The sequence below is a fragment of the Sinohyriopsis cumingii genome, chromosome 3 (assembly GCF_028554795.1).
Source record: "Sinohyriopsis cumingii isolate HCF-2022 chromosome 3, ASM2855479v2, whole genome shotgun sequence".
In the NCBI taxonomy this organism is placed as follows: domain Eukaryota; kingdom Metazoa; phylum Mollusca; class Bivalvia; order Unionida; family Unionidae; genus Sinohyriopsis; species Sinohyriopsis cumingii.
Window position 1 is genome coordinate 20,842,452 of NC_142963.1, and position 21,766 is coordinate 20,864,217.

The 21,766-nt window shown below is 34.9% G+C and overlaps 1 protein-coding gene across 2 annotated transcripts in view; it reads right to left on the reverse strand.

Moving 5' to 3' along the window:
• Positions 1 to 21,766, reverse strand: part of LOC149802513 (uncharacterized) — a 59,433-nt gene that overhangs the window by 35,036 nt on the left and 2,631 nt on the right. For both annotated transcript variants that reach the window (XR_016420041.1, XM_089951756.1), the window contains exons 2-4: positions 14,964 to 15,143; positions 13,439 to 13,525; positions 6,670 to 6,766 (exon numbers count right to left, since the gene is read on the reverse strand). Coding sequence is in view for 1 of the 2 variants with exons in the window: in XM_089951756.1 (XP_089807882.1) it covers positions 6,670 to 6,766; positions 13,439 to 13,525; positions 14,964 to 15,143 (364 nt within the window). In the remaining variant the exon portion in view is untranslated. The remainder of the gene's footprint in view (positions 1 to 6,669; positions 6,767 to 13,438; positions 13,526 to 14,963; positions 15,144 to 21,766) is intronic.

Consider the following 21,766-nt stretch of genomic DNA (forward strand, 5'->3'; position numbering starts at 1 on the left):
AAGCCATACCTGATAAGAAGCAAGTGTGCAGAAGAGAACAGTTTGGGCAGGGAAGGAACACCAGTGACTGTAGATGCTTGAGAAGATTCGGGTGGCCAGAATCTTCAATGGCAGATCTATTACTAGATCAAGTAGATCAGTGATCCAGAACTTGACCCATCTGAGAGAAGCTATCAGAATCTTCTTGCATAAATGACCTTGTAAAGTCTGGATTATTTTGGAATCAGGACCATTGGGAAAGTAGGCAAACGTCCATAACCCCTCCCAACATACTGATAGTGCATCCACAGCTACAGCTTCAGGGTCTGGGATTGAAGAGACAAAAGTGGGTAACTTGTGCTTCCACATTGTGGCAAAAAGGTAAATCATCAGATAGCCACAAAGTGTGCAGATCTGATTCAAGACCAAATGATGGAGAGATCATTCCATGTGAAGGACTTGATCACTCGTGGATAGAGTGTTGGGCAAGACAATCTGCCAGGAATGTGCCTGATTTGTATGTTGATATGGAAATTGTCACAGAGAGCAGAAACACCCAAAGATGGAAAAAAGATTGCAATGGACAGAGGTCAGACTCTTCTCAGTTCACTAGAAAACCTAGATGATTAAAAAGTGGAGAAGATCATTTCTGCCTTGGTGTAGAATGGAACTTACCACATGTTTCTGGAAGATGTCGTCCTGGTATGCTGCCATCATTGCAGATTAAGTCAACCAGGTCAGTGTGACAATGCAATCCATAGCCTTGGGAAAAAATTCATAACCTTGGTTTAAAAAAAACAGGGCTGATGGTGAAGCCAAAGGGTAGGACTTTAAATTGATAAACCTGCCATGGTAAGCAAAATCAAGAAATTTCCATTATGCATGGTGGATAGGGACATGAAAATATGTCAGTCAGATCAAGACTAATGATCCCTTTGGATGGAGAGTGGATTGATCTCATTTGTCTCCATCTTGAATTTCAGTGGTGCAATGAATTGATTGAGGCAACTAAAGTCAGTGTTTGGTCTCGACTTGCCATTTGATTTAAAAAAACAAAACAGCCTTGAATAAATCCCCAGTGATTGTGGCCTTTGCACAATTGCCACTGCCTGCTTTTCAATGAGACCACAACTACTGATGTAGACAGGCATCCTCCTCCTTGATATGATGGTACATTTGTGAAAAGAGGAGATGAGGTAAGGGTAGAGGGTTGGGTTAATGAGACCAGAAGCCTTTCTGAAATGATATGGATCACCCAATCATTTTCTGAGGGAAATGGAAGATCCAGTGAGTCCAAATTTCCAGAAGTCTGCTGCCCACTGGTAGGATGTTTTTAGGGAGGGTAGGTCAATGTTTATCGTTAGAAAGCTTGAAGGTGGAGACATCTGGTTTCTTACCGCTTCTGTATGATTGTCTTCTAGGTTAGTTAGACTGCTCTTTCCTGGCATTGGGTTTGGATTGATATTGGTGCACATCTGACTGAAAAGGTCACTTGTCCCAAGGCCACTTAATGTCCCTTAGCACTGGTGAGGGCTGAGTGTTTCCAAATGCCTGTGTGAGTTGAGCAGCAAGTTGGATGGCAGTTACTGAGCTGCTAGCCTCAGAACTTGTTCAATTCTTCCTCCAAAAGGAAATGGTGACCCAAGCCATCTTGAGGGGCCCCGAGTGGCCGAGTGGTCTAAAGTGCTCTTCGTTACGGATCACTGCCATCTCACCTCTGTCTGCGGCAGTTTGAGTCTCGGATTCAGCCAATGTGGGTATGTGAGAAGGCTTGCCAGTAGCTTCTCGTGGGTCGGTGGTTCTTTCCGGGGTTTTTCTGGGTTATTCCTCCACCATTAATACTGGCCACCATGTACAGCCTATCGTGTGCTGAAAAATGGCGTTAAACCCCACAACAACAACAACAACCAAACCATCTTGTACATAAGGCAAATTTATAATGAGGTTTGAGCGATGTGGACTGCAGACATGTGCCACAACGCATCTGATCTAAGTTGTCAGAAGCTGTCAAGGCACTGGCCATCGTATGGTGAGGTGGCCAGTTAAAGACTCTATCAATCAGGCCTTCACCTCCCGAGTGTGGCTATGGTCAGATCTCTCTGTGAATTGGAAGACTGCAAAGGAGACCAAATCTAACAATGAGTTATATACCAACAAGACGAGACTACTGTTGGGGCTTGGTTTTCTAAGAAGAAGAAAGCCATGAAAGTTCCTTAGTCCCCAATTCTACCTAGAAGCAATCATAGAGCTCCTTAATTTTAGCTGAATGGGGAAGGAGAACTGAAACCAACCAATGCTTTAACTTTAGTCTTTAGTAATAGAAGGGGGTGCAGGGCATTCTGAAGCTGTCAACACCTAATAAATTTCCTTGATTCTGGCCTTAAAGCTAAATTCAGTCTTTTCCATGGTTGGATCTCAGCATGATTGATTTGAAGGAGCTTTATGACATGCACTGAGTCAAGCTGCCAACCCCCAAGTACAAAATACTGACTGCTTGTGGCAAAAATACTGATTTTCAGTAACAAATACTGATTTTTAAATATTTTATGCATATGTAACCATTTACAACATATACAACCATCAGTAACGTAGGACAGTACCTAACATAATTATTAAATGTCAAATATGCATGTGTTGCACACTTGTACCTTCTGGACAGGTACCATGTTCCATTTGGGTGCCCATTCAGAAGGTGCAAGAGTGCAACACACTCAGACACAGGCTGTGTAAAGAAGCCTTGCTTTTTTTCTCCAATCATTATCGATTCCAATATACCAACTTTCACTGATGATCTTAATTCTGTGTGATTTTCTTACTGAACTATTTTTGTTCTAGCAGATGAGTAATCCTTTGCAATTTTAATGTCTGAAAAATGTGTGCAAAATAAATCGCCAGCAAAACTACTAACTGAAAGAGAAAGATTTATTTCAAAAAGAAATTTAATAAACCGAATTTTGAACAAATTACATTAAGTTTCATGGGCGCCTCCATGCCCAATATCGAAATCACATTACACAATTTGTAATGTAAAGTCTTCTCCTTTACTAGATGGTTTTACAAATCTAAACAAGACAGCACCATTATCTTTCCAGTTGTGCATTCTTGTCTTTCCTGGAGAAAATTCTGAACATTCTGCTTTCCTTGATTAGAAGCTGAATATTACGAAGATGAGATACAGTGAAACCGTTTGCGAAATCCAATATGGCAGATAGAGACAGGCATGGTAGCCTCGATTTTGAATGAACCAATCATACTGAAGAACTATAGTCCTATATACATGCAATACATTTCTATCAGAATGGAACCGAGTGCCCATTCTAAAATTAAAGCTGCAAGGAAAGTTTTTATTAATTTTTAAAATTAAAAAACGTATGTTTTGCAAAAAAACGTACACCCATATACAGGTCCAAAATACAGGACAAATACGGACAAAAAACAGGACACTTGGCAGCTATACAAGCCCCAATCTGGGTCTGGTGACAGCCCTGGATAAGTCAAACCAGTTGGCAATGATGATGCAAGTCATTCCTCTTTGAAAATGTCACTAGCCATCCATTTGTGGATAAACAGTGAACATTCAGAAGTCTGGCACTGCTGGAACTGTTCATTGGCTTAAGTCAGCCTAGATGCTGGCAGTATTGAAGATGGTCCGGCTATAACTGGTACTGGCTGCTAAAAAGGGCCTGGATTAACAGATTTCTCAGTGAAATCTCTGGCATAGGAAATCACTAACAGTGAGGCTAGAAGGATGGATACATCTCTAAATCCTGGCTGGCTGGACCATTTCAAATCCTGGATGAATGGCTGATGGCAAGTACTTACAGACCTAAAGTCATTGCTCAGACATGGGGGCGGGGGAATTATGCCCATTGGCGTACCTAAAATTGGGTTGACACCTCCACAATAAGTCCAAAATTGCAAGCAATGAGCTAGTTGTTTGGACTGTTTTCTCAAAAGGTCTCCTATGCTGGATCGCTGGAAGGCCTGTATTGGTGCAGTGTTATAATGTAGTATTAAACAGATGAAGTCCACAAAGGTGACAAAGTGACACAAATTTGCTAGAAATTGTGAAAATAATGTATAAAACATGCAGGACAATGATTGTCCCACACAATCAATCCATAAAGAAAGTTAGAGGGTCCAATTTAAACACTAAAATGGCTTGGATTGTCAGAGTTAAAATGTATGATGTTATCAGTACAGCAGAGAAGCTAAAACACTGTAGGTGGCAAGGGGAGGTAAAAGGCAAGAATTATTGCCATTTTCTATATGAGATAGACAGGTAAAGATAATTCTTGTTTATTAGTAGGGCTGGATTTGTGATGTAGCAGGCTAATATTTCTAATGTGATTGGGGAATGTATTTGAATCAGAAACATAGAATAATCTAATTTGACCATTCTAGTACAAAGTTTGAGAGATAAGCTTAAACACCAAATTTAAGTCAGTTAACCATTATATCTGGGATACTTTGACCTACTTTTGTAATGAAGGTGCAGTCAAGATACAGCCACTTATCAAGTTTCTTTAATCCCTGTACAGCTGTTAAATTATTTATACAGTGTGAGAGAAACCTGAGCTAAATGTAAAGACATGAAATCCACTCGAAACTATTGCCTAGGACCTAGGGAAAAAAAAGGGCTAAGATTCAGTGTGAACTAAAACACACATTTATATTCATGGTTGTCGATGCTAATACAAACAAAAATGAGGTGAGATAAAACAGCAACATAAATGTGCTCACATTTACTTATCTTGTTTTACTTTTCCAGTTTTTCACATCTAGCAATGTGCATTATTACTTTGTCACAAATACTGATTATGTCTGGGGACCTTATTCTTGGACTAAGAAGTTCACTTGTATCACATTTTTTCATGGACAACCCAATGTGAGTAGAACTAAATTCTTGTACAGTAAAATCTGCTATGAGCAACCACCTGTCATTTATTACCAAAACTGCTGTTTTTTCTATATAAATATTGGCATAAGTGAAATATGTGAAACTTGACTAGTGAACATCATTTTTTTGTGCAAAATATGTGTTTCAACACTACTATGAAAAACCACATCACAGATCAGATGTTAATACTAGACTTTTATTTAATCCTTTGTAACCATGACTACTGAGTCTGGTCTGCAGACTGAGTGCAGATTGTTAAAAAATGAGATTAAAAGCTGAGTCAGGTTACGGGTTACATTTGATTTAGAACATTAAGTTCTATGCTGAAACCATAAACCAGACTTGTGTACTTGTCACAAATCACAGTTATAACACCATAGTCAACAAAGTCCCCACTTTGCCATGGCACATTTTGTCTTGCGCAAGTTTTGATAACAGTAACTGGCACAGAGCTAAAAACATCAGATAGCCTGGTGCCCCTCTGAATCTTGATTTGGCCTCTCCAGTTAGTTGCTTATTCAGCTTGTCCAAAAAAAATGTAGTCTAATTTGCTTGAAGAAAAGTTTGAGTATGCCGACAAATGCAGCATTTTCATCATGAAGTTCTGAAAAGAAACTGGTAAGTTATCAATATTCATCCCCCATGCTGTGATTCCATTTGTGAGTAATTCCACCTTATGAATACTATGAATTCTATATACAAGGTGAAATGCATGACCTGTGAATGGGGAACAATACCATGTGCCAGTTACTGCTATCAAAACTTGCGCAAGACCAAATGCGACATGACCAGAGATCTCATTCATCATCTCTTCAGCATGTTACATACTTTTGTTTATTGAGTTGATCTAATTGTTATTTATGTCATGAGTGACAAATGTTGTGCATTATGGCTGTAAATAAAATTATTTACTTACATGCTATCATAGCTAACTTTACAATCTATGAACAACATAAGTAATGTGTGAACTTCAAATAAAATTTAAAATGTTAATGATTAGTGTATTTTAGTGCTATAAATTTTTATGACTGCATATTTTAACAAGAATTATGAATAAATAATTAAAAAAATTACAGTAGTTATGTTATTTTTTCCTTCTGAAACTGGGCTAAATTGCTATCTAACTGCATGCAAAGACCTGCCATAAAATACCTGTCTTTAGTGACCAGTTCATGTTGGCTGAATGGGTGGTTTCTCAAGATATGTCTTGCTATGCTAAACTGATGTATGCTACATGGATATAAACATTCAATTCAAATATAAATGACCCTTCAAGAATCTAATCAAATTGTTGCCCACAAATGACAACTGGAAGTAGATTTTCCTCATTATGGTAGAACTGCAAAACACTGAAGGAACAAGCAAAAGCAGTGTATGACAGGGATTTCTATTGAACATATAATCTGTGAATACTAGTTAATACTGGTGTCAATCAACGACATCCGATCTGACACTTTCAGATCTTTACACTCTGATTTTAACGAGATTAGTGAAGAACTTAATTTACTGGTTAATGTCCCATGTTTAAAAAATACACCTTAGGCATACTTCAAACCTACTAAACAAAATTCAAACGTACTGTAATTTACTCTAAGAACTGACAATCCTATTCATAACACTGTCAGTGAAACCTGTCTTAAAAGACCATAAATCATTGAAAACCAAAGGATCCTTTAGTACAAATCATTTCAGGCACCTAGAGAACCTAACGAAATCACAATTTGGTGGTCTCTTCAGACTTGCAGTCTCTTACAGGTGGTGGTTTTAATAAAGAGCTGAGTCTCTTATACCTAAAGCTGGAAAATCTTCATCATTCCAAGATTCACTATGCATTTTCTCTGGCTTTGAGAAAACTGGAGCAGGCTTGTTTATAATAAGCTGTTGATTCTGAAAGTCAAAGTAAATAACATTTACGAAATCTAATGTATATCAGTAAATTCTCAATAACTGTTAGTAGATTCTAATTACATCATTCAAATAGCTAACTTTTCACAAAAAATGCCAGTTGCTAAATTAATAAGTGATAAAAGAAATAGGAGGATATAATTAACTAACATGTTCTGTTGACAGATGACTTCAGAGTATACAAAGTCACCAACCGTGATATTCACTCTTGATAAAACTGGACGTGCCTTGTTATGTTGTTTGATACATGAGTTTGATCCATGAGTTTGATACATGAGTTTGATACACGAGTTTGATCCATGAGTTTGATCCATGAGTTTGAGCCATGAGCTTGATACATGAGTTTGATCCATGAGTTTGAGCCATGAGTTTGAGCCATGAGTTTGATAAATGATGATCAGACTGAAATGGATGATATCGAAATGAGATATTCATTCACATGTAATTTTCATTGTTGTATGGATACATTTTTACAAATAATTTAAAGAGATAAGAACAGAATACATTGACAAGTTTAAAATATAATACAATATAAAATGATCCTTTCTCTGTTCAATGTACCAAATAGACACAGTCAAGCATAATTAGAAAGAGTACAAAAATCAGTAATGGTCATGCCTGTATCAATGTCTTCTTGTCTTTTTCTTATAAAATACTGTACAAGTGTTTCTCTTGATTCAACATGAGACAACAAATCCTAAACCTTATTTTACTCCACAAAAAATAAATTGAAATTTCACTTCTGACTCTTGAGATTTTCATTCTGAGTCTTGAGATTATGGTGTCTAGGTCAAATGACGCATCAGTTTTGAAGTCTATTGAGAACCCTACATTGCTAATTACTGTTGCATAGTATCACAAATTTTTGTGGAGTACCAATTTTCATGAATTTGTCAACCCCAAACCTCATATTTGAAGACCCAATGAAAAATTATCAACATATAATGCAGAAGCACCCCCCCCCCTTTACTGAGTTCCATTTGTGGAGATCAACAAACTACTTGACAAATCAACATCACTTTTGTAATCTGGAAATAAAATATTAACTTTACATATGTGTGTTTTATTGTAATATTTTATAAGAAAAATTATAGAGCATTTTACATTATTTCAACGTATACATATCTGGTATTCACAAGCTGTAATTGCCACTCACTGACTTAAACAGATATGTTCTGAGATGAGTAAAAAATAAAGAGAAATGAGACAAATCTGAAGGCATTCCAGCACTAGTTTTACTGAAAATGAAAAAAAAAAGAAACGATACTTGTTTATGAAAATTAAAATTTAGTACTTGTACAAATCAACTCTTTATTCGAGTGCAACTGTTGTCTACAATTCAATCCTTGTGAAACATCTCATTTTATCCATGCATACTTAATTCCAATGAACAACATGACTACAAAATGCTAGAACTACTGCTTGAAACACAATCACTAATGAAACATAATGTATTATTGCAGAGGACTCATGGAAACATTTCATTAATTTTCAGACAAAACCATCAAATCAACATCATCTCAAGTCTGCTGTTTTATGCAAAAGTTTGTCAGGAAAATAAACCTTAACTTGCTAAATTAAACAAGTCCAGTTTTATAAAAACTCACCAGTAATTAAGTCCAATCCTTCAAACATATTCGTGTGAGCCACAATCGTTTATTCAGCATGAATCAGCCTGATAGATGTGATCATAAAGTAAACTAATACAGTACACTGATCTTAACCTTTTTCATGATGGTCTCAGTGACCTGTTTAGCATACCAGCTGTGGAAATATAATTTTAAATTCTTCTTTGTATTTTATTTAATTGTGAATTGGTGTGGTTGAAGTTGGTAGGTATACGAGGCAGACTCAAAGGAGTGACTCCATATATTTTCAATATGGTTAACATATTTGCACTCTGATGAAAACATCAAATGTTGGCACTTGCTTGTTAATTGTATTGAGCAATGGTGCACCTGGTCACATGTTTGGTTTGGAAGCAGAAAGATTACTTTCTCCAAACCGACTGGGATCTACGACAAATTTTACCACTCTAAAACTGTGTTAATGCCATGGTTGTCAGTAACTAATGGTACAACTTTATGGCTTGAGCTTTAAGAAAGAGATTATATACATGTACTTTAAAAAATAATCAGGTTAGTGGTATTGGCTGCACTGACTCCGTCTGATATAGTGTAATTAAATAATCTTGACAGGTGTTTGATTTATGCTAGTACAGATGACAGTATCGTTAAAACATTGAAGCAACTGTCATTTGTTCTTGGTATAGTTTTGCTTTTTTGTATTCATTATTTTGTTTATTTGCTGATATTAATCCCAAAAGTTAAATGCCCCAAAATAAGCAAAACTATGAATTCAAGTACCCAGGAAAATGTCTGATATTTTCATCACAAAACCATAACAATTGAGACCCACAAAAATAAACGATACTACAGTATGAAAAGGACTTCAAAAATCACAAAGACCTTAAAGGTGTAACACAACTGATTAACACATTGTGCTTTCAAGCCTCTACTTAAATTATGAAAATATTATTGATAAGACTTCAATAAATCAGAAAGCAAATTTTTCAGTACATCAGGTTTCTTCTAAAATACTTGGCAGCCATGGTGGCTCAGTGGTTAGTGTACTTGACTCAGGAGCAAAAAGGGTTCAGGTTCAAATTGGTCAGCTATCATTGTGTGTCCATGAGCAAGGCACTTAACTCCAACAGACGCGGCACTGAAAATCCTACTTGTGTTTCTGTGCCATAAAGCATCAAACCAAACCTACAGCATTTACCTGATCAAATTAATGTACAAATATAAGCCCTAATACCTCTCCAATCCAGCCCTTCCAAATATGAAAATGTGTCTGTTTCTATAATATGTAGATAAAGGCAATAACTCTTGCCCATTACCACCTCTAGACATAAACAACCGGTGTTGGATTTAAGTAAAGCTGTCAAAATTACCCAATTAAAAGAAACTATTAAATGTGAACCTGAACTGCTTTGTTGTAGGTTCATACATGCCAGCCCCAACTGAGGTATAAGCATACTTGTTACTTATGAAAGTGGCAAAAATAAGCATAATCTGAGCATAAAAAGAAAATACATAATACATGCCATAAAACTGTATGAAAAATGTACATTTATTTTTGCTACTTACCTAGACCTGCAGTTAGAAAAATTCTTGTCACAAATTGTCTAAATCCATGTTGGTTATTACAAGAATACATATATAAAACAACATAATAAATTACCTAAACAAACATTCTCTTTAAGTCTAACTTTTGCTGAACGGTCATAAAGTCAAGTCCAAAATTCTGAATGCTGCATTACAAAACTGTAGAATTGTTCTTTCAAAATTTTTGAAGCACAATTAATTTGTCCTTTTCCTGATGCAACATGTTTTTCAGTTTAATAAAAGCCATCTCCACTAACATTTTTCAGTCGCATAACATCCACGAATCACATTGGTAAGGCCCCTTTCACATATTTTGTACCATGTTTTTTCAATATAGACAGGTCTGCAATGTAAGTGTATATCAGATTATAATGAATCTGTGGCACATGGTTTCAAATTCATGAAACATCTGCTTTCTTGGAAATGTGTCACATACAGTTGCTATAAATAGAAAATAAGGAAATTATTCAATGCACACGGCCAAATGGTTGCACTCATAAAAAATATAATATCAGCAGATGGAGGTCTATGATTTAAAAATGCACCTCAACCAATAGTCACATGACACAAGCATCAAACTCATTATTTTGTTGCTTGCTTGCTCTTGATGCTGCCAGATATAATCATTGATTTGAACTTGGAAACATGATTTTTTTTAAATACATGAACTAAACAGATAACTGAGGCTAATTTTATTACCCAGGTAATTATGAACATGCAGGTACCTAAGTACCTGGGTACCTGTTGACAGCTCTAGTTTTAAGATGAACAGAACATCATGTAATGGGATGCTTGCATTACAGGAGGGTGGAAGGATATTAAGGTAATGTGATCTGTTAAGTATTCTACGAGAGACATAATTTACTGAAAAAAATTGCTTTCTCCTTCCAATATATTTCCTGACCACATTAATGTTAGGAGAATAGGCAATAGGCAGATGGAATTTTGATCATTCTACCAATGCCTCAGTGAACCTCCGAGGGAAGACTGGATTCCCCATATGAAGGTTAACTAACTCTACAAACTTCAGAGCAGCATAAATTGAGGTGAAATGGATACATAAGTGAAGCAAAAATAATAAAATTTTCTTATGTAATAAAATTTCCAGGCGAATCCAGTGAAAGCTGTGCAGGGTGCATTTACGGAAACTGTGGTGAGGTCAATGTAGTCTGGTAGCTGCTTGTGAAACTGAAACTGGTCCTACCAGATCCTGACTGTGCTGCTGTGGAGCCAAAACTCAAGTTCCTGAAAAGATGCCACTTTCCTTCATAAGTCTTTATAGTGGAGGGCCTTCTAGCTCATGCAGTTCTTTCCATGGTTGAAGGGTTGAATAGTTTATGCTGTAAAGCTCTCCAGACAAGAGTTAAAAATGATGGTGAAGACAGTCTGTGTAAGAATGGTATGTGTGGGTCTGAAGCTGCTGGAGATGATTCAGCCTGGTCAGGATCATCCTGGTTAGATATATCACTAGACTGAGAAGATCACTGATCCATGATTTGTCCCAGCTGAGAGAGGCAATCAAAATCTTTTGCAATTCTGGCCCCTCAAGTTGCGGACAATTTTTTGGAACAAAGATTGTTGGGTAATAGACAAAGACCCCCAGACATTCCAAACTGATAAAAAGAGTGTCGATGGACCAAGCTTTGGGATCCAGTACTGCAGAAATGAAGGAGAGCAGTCTGAAATTCCACCAGACTGCAAAATGATCAATCATTAGACACCCCCAAAGCAGACAAATCTGATTAATGACACAGTTTGAAAAACCATTCTGTATTAGAAATCTGACCCTTCCTTGACAGAATCAGCAAAGATAATGAGTCTGCCAGGAATATATCTGATCTGGATGTAGATATTGAGATATGTGCACCAAAAGCAAACTACCCAGACCAGAATGAAAAGCTGGGGTGATTTGGTACCACCCTCTTTAGGAAGTACTTCACTATCACTGAGTTGTTTGATAAAGCTTTGATGACAGCTTTCATTTCCAAGAGACTGACATGGAAATCAGTTTCCTCCAGATTGCACTGGACACTTATGGTGTTGATGCAGATGGGTTCCCCAACTAAAGGTGCTTGTATCTGAACATTTGATCACATTCAGCTGAGGCTGTTTGAGAGGTATTCCTGTCATCAGCCAACCTTGGTTGTGCCACTGGTCCAGGAATGATAATATCTTGCACGCTATGCTGATCCTGTAATTAAGTGGCATGGAAGAGTGACACCCCTGAGATAGCAAGGTCATCTTCAAAAGGTGAATGTTGAAGTGAAGCAGTGGGGTAAGATACAATTCTACATAAAACAATCCGAGGAGTTGCAGAAACTCCCTAGTTGTGATACATGCAAAGATGACGATTTGGAACACCAAATGGTAGGGGAAGATATACAAGGTTGTAGTTGGTGAGAAATTCTATAAACTGCAAGGATGCACAAAATCAGACTTTCCAACTGATCAGAAAACCTACATAATATAAACAGAATATGAGATTGTTCTTTTCTTTGACTAGAATGGAATTGATCATATGATTTTGGAGGATGTCATCCAAATACACTGCTGTGAAAGTAAATGAAATCATATGGAACAGAGTGCAAAACTGATAAGAATTTCCTTCAAACTAAAGGAGTTTCTGTGAGGATGGATGAATGGGAACTTGGGACTATGTATCTGTCAGATCCATAAGATTGCAAATTTATTTGGATGGATGGAGAGGCAGACTGATCTTGTCATCTCTATCTTGAATTTCAGTGGAAGTATGAAGTGATAAAGATGAATGAAGTCTATGAGTGGTCTGAGCTTGCCATTGGTGGTCTGAGCTGAAAAAGCTTGGAGATTGTGGATTCTGAATTGGTCAACATGTGTATCTTCTGGTGACTGCAATAATGTGTACTGTGTTTCAAAACAATCAAAGAAAACTGCAACTGAAGTTGCTTTCACAAAATTCATTTTTATACTGTATGAAGTGAATGCTAAATGGGCAATAGCTCTTACAAGAATCGGGGGGGGGTGGGGGGGCACAAAGATATATCACTATACATGATGACCATACTATATACCAAGTAGTCCATTAAAACTGCAAGGACAAGTGGCATCTACAAGATTCTGTCTTATGCTTCACTGAGCAGCAGGATAAAATGAGGCAACTTGTTTAATGCAATCCAAATCTTTAGCTAATGGTCATAACATTATTTTCTGCTTCTCTCCCACATTTGAACAAGAAATTGTCTATCAGGCGATTGTCAAACCTTTTTGAACACTGCTTCATGCTATGGCATTTTTACTGTAAAACTGAATGCATTAAGACTGTTCTGCAATAATTCTGACCTTGAAAACTACATATCAAAATAAACTGAAGGTTCATAAAGTAATCCTTGGCAACTGATCATGTTTTGAAATCAAAAGATTAATGTATAATGTGAGTATAAGCCTCCTTAAATTATAGGTCAATTTAGTAGAATAACCTGATAAATTTCAATACTTTTATATTTACCTTTGGCAATCCAACTGGTGGTTTTTCCTTAATAAGTAACAGGTTGTCTCGTATCAACCTGGCTCGTCCCTTCCCATTTGAAGTTGACTGCAATGCAAAGAATTAAACATATAACTATTATTTGTAAAATAAGACTGATAGGGAATGGAATAACATATATTTTTTAATGTATTCATGGAAAATGAAAACCCCACTTCATGTATATGGTGTTTCAAATGCTAAATTTATTTTGATGTATGAACTTGAGTAACACCATACGTGCCTTCAACATTCACAGTTCTTGGTGTTGATGAGAATCTTGTACAAGGAAAGAAAAATACCCAATCTTTGAAACAGCAAATTACCTCCCTTGTATATTTTCTTATTGAGATAGTTGTCAACAAATTTTTCAGGAAGAAAAATATCAAAACAAAACAGTTATGAGCTACACATTCTGTGAAAAATACATGCAGGGATTTTCCTAGAATTCCTGAAGTGAAGCCCAGAGCTAATGAAATTGCACATAAGGAGCTAAAATGTTTAATTTTGGAACAAACATAAAACAAGACTGCATGTGTATTACAGATCTAAGCATAGCATGTTTTATTGCCATATGGCAGTTGGTAAATGCTGTCATAAAGTAAGATGAATTGCTTTTAAGTAGTTACTGAGCAAAGTCATACAATTCTGCCCAGCAAAAATGTTCTACTTTCCAGAAAAAAAAGAAAAGATTTTGTTATTTTACTTGTTATCGGACTCTCCAACCTCTCAAATGAGATATTTCAGACACAAACTGGGAAATATATACTTTAAAAAAATAAATGGGAATGGGGCCAAATTTCAACCTCAAGAAAGGTCAAATAAAATCCTGACCTGCCTGAACAAAATCAAAAATCATTTTTGATTAAATATACAGTTCTTTCAGACAGAAATTTTCAAACAATTGAGGGTGATGTGCCTATCTAGTACTGTAGAGCAAGTTTTAACATGACAAAGTATGTACCGCTGATTATATATACATAACTAATATATGATTATGGTACAAACACAAAAATACAGTTACTTCATATAACATGCTAGATAAAAAAACATTAAATGTAATTAATATACTGTACATAGAAGAAACAAAAAGAGATTTAGTAGTTACTGAATGATATGGCAAGCACGGTTTGGCCAATTCACTTTGTTGGTTTTAATGGCAATTAAAGGAATCTTTGTTTCCAATTAGCTCATACTGATATAAGATGAGCAAATCACACTTGGAAAAAATGTACAGTTCTCCTATTACAAACTTCCAGACAATTACAGGCTTCAAACAGCACCAATATTTGCTTTGCAGTGGACTAAGCTACATTTGTATGAACAGAGCTATCTGTATGGTTTTGAAATGAAAGTCCTGGGTGATATTTCTACAAAACACTGGGAGCCAGTAAATTAAAAACTGTAAACAAAACTTTTTAAAAAAATCTTATAGCTGTCATTGAAAGTATTGGAAGCACTGACTCACAAAAAAGCTCTGATGATAAAGAAAATGTGAAAATTTTACCACAAAATCTGCTTTACAGGCAGATGTTTCCCTAGGAAACCTGGGCAAAATAGTTGTCTTCCTTCCTCTACCTCTACAATTGCATAACATTTCTTCCTCTTCATCAGAACTTGATGGATGGTTGTCAAGCACCTCAGCCCAGAAGCCTTCAACAGGCTCCCATTGTATAGTTGGTTCTACCTAAAATACAACACAAATTGATGCCAAAAAGATGTAATATATTACGTGCAGTCCAAACCAGACTTATAAGAAAAATTACTTATTCATCTACCAAACTATATGCCATATGTAACATCTTAAAAATAAAAATTGTTTCACTTTGCTTGCATTGAAAACAAAGTTCATCATTCTTTCGAAAGTTTCAATAATCAATTGAAACTGAGGTTATAATAGGTGCCATATTCATTAATTTTCAGTCAACAACCAGAGAGCAGTATTCCATTTTACATGTGGCATTACATATAAAGCCAGTGTAATGACAGTTATGTCCAGCAGTAACACTGGAAAACCGACTGGCATTCCTTAAAGGAGGGATAGCAAGTTAAATTTAATATAGGAATAAAAAGTTGAATATCTAAAAATTGGTGCAAAATGTACTGCAGACAAAGTGTAATTTGAAATAGATGTTTCCATTATTTAATAGGTTGCAAGAAATTGGGGACAGGTTTCCTCCTCTGTATTATTATGAATAATGCATATTATTTACTGGTAAATTGTAAGCAACAATTCGAGCCCAAATAAGCTAGCTTTAGTATGAGTCCTAAAATTTGATTACTTATGTGGTAGATGTAGTCTGTGAAGCGTTGCTTCTGCTTCTATTTCTTATGTCACTATAGTCATGACTGATCGTTACTAGACAGAACGGTTGGAAGAAAAACAAAGACAAATAACGAAAAATATTTTAATAAAGAAAGTGATTTTATGGGTCTTACAAAATATTTAGCTCATAAGATATATGATACAAGGAAATACAGGACCAAGTAGCATTAAAAACATGGTGTTTCTAGCAAAGAAACTGGTGTAAGCCAATGATTCCAAAAATAAAATGGAAGTGCCTATTTTGCTCAGCTGCTTTGTATGAACTTTTGAAAAGACTATTCACATGGCCTCTCCACTATCATACAGTGACCGGTCATTGCACTCGGTATGAGTCCAAAAAATTCTGCATGATGTAAATTCAGCTTAACATAACAAATACCCATTAATACCATTATAGGCTTGGCAGGGAATTTATCTGACTACAAAACACCATAAAAATAGGAAACTGTTCCATTGTGTCTATTCTGTATGGCAGACATGTGCTCAACGTTACAAACACTACTGCACAGCTGCCATTCATTAACAACATTTGCACTGAGCCTAGTGTCTACCTCACAGTTTAGTTTATAATAATAATCATATGGTGTGCAAACAATTAGGCATTAGTCGGTGAATGAGTGATTTTCCTAGGAGAACAAATTTTAATAATTTAAATTTACTTTAACAGACCAGAACTTTATTTCAACTGACAGCCATAACATTAGCAAACCAACGTATCAATCAGTGTAGTGGAAATATGTCGACCTGTCATGCAAAACCTACAGGATCAAATCCCACTCCATAATTTTTTAGTTTATTTTTAGTGTGTACCTTGTTATCTTGAATTAAGAATGAATTATATTACTCAGATTTACTGACTGAAAGTGCATTTTAAGTATATGTTTTGTTACCTTGAATTATAAAGAATTTTGTTACTCAGATTTACTGTGGACAAAACACTGCAGAAAGTAAATGGTAAACAGATGACACTAACAAATCAGGTTGCTAGACACACTGAAATATGCACAAAAACTGAGACATATTTTTACCATAATGATCACAAACTTGATTGTATCATGATTACCAGTTTGTATGTGTTTGAATAATAATAGAAAAGTAAAATATACTTTAAGTCAGTTTGATATATAAATTATTGACATTTTCCCCATTTATAAAACAATTCATGTAATGATGTCACTCAGTCATACTTGACTGAATATGTATCATATACACTGTGAACAATAATATATACACACATTGAAAGACTAGTGATAAAGGTTGCAAAGATTCTTTACAAAATACTTTTGAACTTCAATATTTCACTGTTATGACTCAATGTCATACACTAAACAATAGAAAGAAGCAAAACCAACAAGTTTTGTAAAACTTAACAAATAATTTAATTATCAAAAGTTATAAAATGCATGAGGAACTTAACAGTATTATGAAGTGAATCCAAAATAATCGTAAAAAGTTATATTGATGTCCAAAAGAACTGAATGTTCCCAATGAATTTCAAATCCTTTTATGTACATATCACAATGGCATTGTCCGGAATTCCTTTGAATAATTCACAATAGTCCTAGAATACTGTTCTCGTCCAATGAGGACTTTGTAATTCCAATGAATAATCATAACAAACATCTCCTCTCAAATTACCTAAACACAAAATTAAACACATCTGCTGACTGATTTTAACATATGAAATAAGAGTCTGAATTTGATTGCTCAGTTCTCTCTTTAGTATACACCTTCAAGGGACCAGGGGAACACAGTTATTTCCAGTGATATGTTGTAGCTCAAGGCAAAATGTAGACATCAAGCCAACAAACGCCTGCACATTCGCAGGCATGTATTTTAATAGCTGACTGACCATGAACCAGCTGAGTAAGTTATAGCAGAGATGTTATATTATATATATCTCTGGATACAGCAACTATCACTGGCCGATTCCTGCAAGTTATCATTTTATGATAAAAATATACAAAATTGTGTTTTCAAACTTAAACAATAGTATGCAAATAGGAATTGGTGTTTTAAGAACGTTAGATTTATACGTGCCACGTTGCATTATTATCTTCATAAAACTGGATTGGAACCATAAGTGAACCTGTCAGGGGGAAATATTGGCAGATATCACTGTGTCTGGGAAGTATCACTTTGTTAGAGTGTTTGTTTTTTAAAAAAACATCTGGTCAAATATATTAAGGAAAATATTTAACTCATAGAAAGCAGAGTATAAATTTATGTCATTCAAGATTTAGCATGAAAATGCAATTATGTAGGTTCCACCATATGGGACAATGTTATGTTGTGGAATTCCAGAAGCATTGTAAGGTCAAAGTTTTCACTCATTTTTGTGAAAATGTGGGGGGAGGGGGGAAGCAGCAGAGCAAATACTATTTAAAAATGCCTGATGTTACTACACATATGAAGACAAATAATAAAACTAGTATGCAATCCTATGAACTGACTTGTAGCGAAGCTAGAATGTGAGTGGTTACATTATGAAAGCCCATATTTCTAAAAATAGATGCACTCCAAAGTTGGCTGTTTCAATTCGGTTGGAAAGAAGGTTTAAATTCATTCATTTAATTCTTCATTTTGTTGTCAATGGATAGTTAAGGTAATCATTTATTGGCAGCAAAGAAATTGAGACAAACAAAATGGTATGAAGACACGTGTGCATCTGCTCTCATGTACTTGTTACAGGGGATGTTTCAAACAAGCTTACAAATTTTATTCAACTGCCATTTTATAGTCAACTTTCATAAAGTAAACAAACACTTCTTAATTAAGGGTAGCTGATTAAGCATTTTTACTAACTTCCAATTACAATACTGTAATCTAGTTACTCCTATCAGTTAAAATTCACTACAATGTACAGCTTCTATAGTGCTCTTAAGTCATTTGGCCAAAATACACTTCATATGAATATAACTTTTATACACAACGTGTTTATAATATGCATACAATTCAGACAGTTTCAACTTCAAAATATTGCTTAAAACCAATGTTAAATGCAGATCTGGATACTGATAGAAGGGGCATAATTCCAATAAAAGAAAGAATTCACATACATGCATAATATGTTATATCTGGTGTTGCTTCCACTTCTGCCTGTTAAGCTCTTACTTCTCCCAGTTCTGTCCAAAAAGAGAAGTCACTTCTCCCTAAATTCAAGTCGTGTGTGTGTGTGTCTGTGTATGATTTGGATTTTGTAACATAGCTTTAACAATTTTTCAGTCATATTGCTATGATGTCTGCAGTGTGGCAGTTTATAGTGATGTCTAGCACCAGGGCATCATGCCACTGACATGTAGCATGATGTCCCACCCAGTCACATTATCCTGACACCAGGCCAACCAGTCCTAACACTAACCTCTTAATGCTGAGTGCCAAGCAAGGCAGCTGTTAGTACCATTTCTGTAAGTCTTTGGTATGACTCTGCCAGGGATCGAACCCACGACCTCCCACATCTGAGGTGGACGCTCTAACCACTATGCCACCAAAGCGATAAATTCAAGTCTAGCTTGACCCCTGAGAGTCTATTATGACTACATGTTGCAATATACCCCAAGTGACAGATCTTACTCTAATATTTTACAATGCATGTTCATCGGCTCTAACCCATCCAATGGAAAGTAACTTAATCTTCTAAACAAAATACCTCCTGACCCAAGCAGCCAATGAAAAATTACCACAAACTTATCTTATCAGAATTTTGACATCTATTTAAAGATCATATGCAATCCACAGTTACTGTAATATCTTAAAATAGAATTTATACCAGTGTAAATTAGCCATCTAATATTTTCTTTACTCATAACCACGATATTTTACAGACATAAGCAAAATTACACATAATAACAATAAAGTCATGTACCATGAATTACAAAAAACATAGATATACTGTATACAAAATACCATAACACTAAGCAACTTGTGTAAAAAATATGGCAACAAAATTTCAACATTGCTGGTGAGTATTGGCCAAATATATTCTAAGTATTCAAGGTAACAAAATAACTCGAAATACATGTAACAATGGTTTCAACTGCACCTTGCTGCACATAGAATTCAACTGATAAACACATTTTTGTATAAAATACATGCTAATGATACTGATAAATGTACATTTTGTAATGACACACCAGAACAATACTGCATTTGTTTTTGGCAGTTTAATGTGATTAATATATGATGGAGTTATGTTTCTCAGTGGATTTGAGATATATTAAAAATATAACTTACTCCAAGAGCCAAAATGGTTTGATTCAAAGAAACAGATGTAGAGCAACTGAATGAAAAACCTTTATATTTTATTGTTCTTCTTACCAAGTACTACATATGCACTTAGAAGACAAAAAAGAGACATACCTACTTAAATGTTTCTTTAAAGAATATTATAGAATAATATCTTGCAGTCAAAACAAATGGAAAAGAAAGTTCATGACAGTTTAGGAACAGTGGGAAACATTACTTATTTCCAAGCATAGTTAATTTTTGTATTATACATGTACTCTATATACACAAACTTAAAGAGGTGTAACTGGAACACAACCAATGACTCCAAGACCAACCAGATATTCTCTCTCTTTCTCTTTCACCCATCTTCATTTATTTATTTTTGCAACATTGATTTACATGTAACCAGGTGTAATATTTTGAATCTATTGTGAATCTATGTTGATGATCTGTATATGTAATAATATGTAATAATTGTAAAGGAGAAGACTTTAATGTTGAGATAACATATAATCTGATCCAATTCCCAATATGTACAGGAAACAATAAAAAATGTTTTGCAAATAAATCTTTTCCTGAAATATTTTAAATTTATGGTTTTATTACCTTCAGTAATGTGTCTGAATTAATAATGTAAATATAACTACTTTTGTGTGATTGATAAATTATTTGTTTTGAGTTTAAGTATATATAACCCAACAAAAAATTTCCAACTGTACCTGTTTCTCATTTGCAACCCTAACGACTTTTTCTCTCATGAACAAAAAAATCCACCCCAAAAATCACATGAATTGTGTGTTTTAAAAAAAGCTGATCTGCCTACCCTAATTTAAAAACCAGTACAATAGAAAACATATTTTTTTCTTGGCCTTACGTTGTAGGATGAGAAAAAATATGTCCTGGACTCTTCTGTTTTGATGCACTTTAGAGCTTACGTTCACATGTGCTTCATTCATAGTGATATCTCAAATTACTTTAGAAACATTAGTTATTTTAGCAAAGTATGGATAACGAAATGTCAGTGATGTATTTCTCATACTCTTTTTAATGAGCTTTCATCCAGATGGTCCCTTCTCGTAAAGATTATGTATTACATCATCCATCTTGATGCACCTCACTGAAGCCTATTTCTTCCTGGGACATCATTGTACAAATGCTCCAGAGAAAATAATATATTGCTGAGCAATATCAATAACACATAAAACTCAAGTTTAATGGGAAAACTACATTTTTTAAAATTCATTTAAGCATTACTAAAGTTTTTCTTATATTTATCATAATTATTTTGGAAGAGATTCTGTCACAAAAGCTACAATAAACAAAATGGGAAAAATCATGTTTGTCTTATGATAAAAATATTTACTTATAATTAAATTTAGTGTATAATTGTATTCCAATACTTAATTGGGATTATAAATATACACAACCTAAGTGTCTGCATGTGCTGTTTTTGGAACTTTAAAACTGATTTGCATCCTTCATAACTTGTGTCTCTAAAAGTTAAAATAATCAGAGACAGAAGACATAATGTTACAGGAAAAGGTATCATTTTTATTTATTGTAATTTTTAGCCTTATCAAACCAATTTATAAATAATAAATTGGTCAAAATGAGCTAAATATTGAGATTCTCTTTAAGGCTGATTGAAAATTTACTATTAAAATAAAATTTCTTATTTATTCGATACAAAGTCCTACAATTGTTATTAATAAGAATATACAGTATGCTAATTTAGCATGAAATATATCATAAAATTA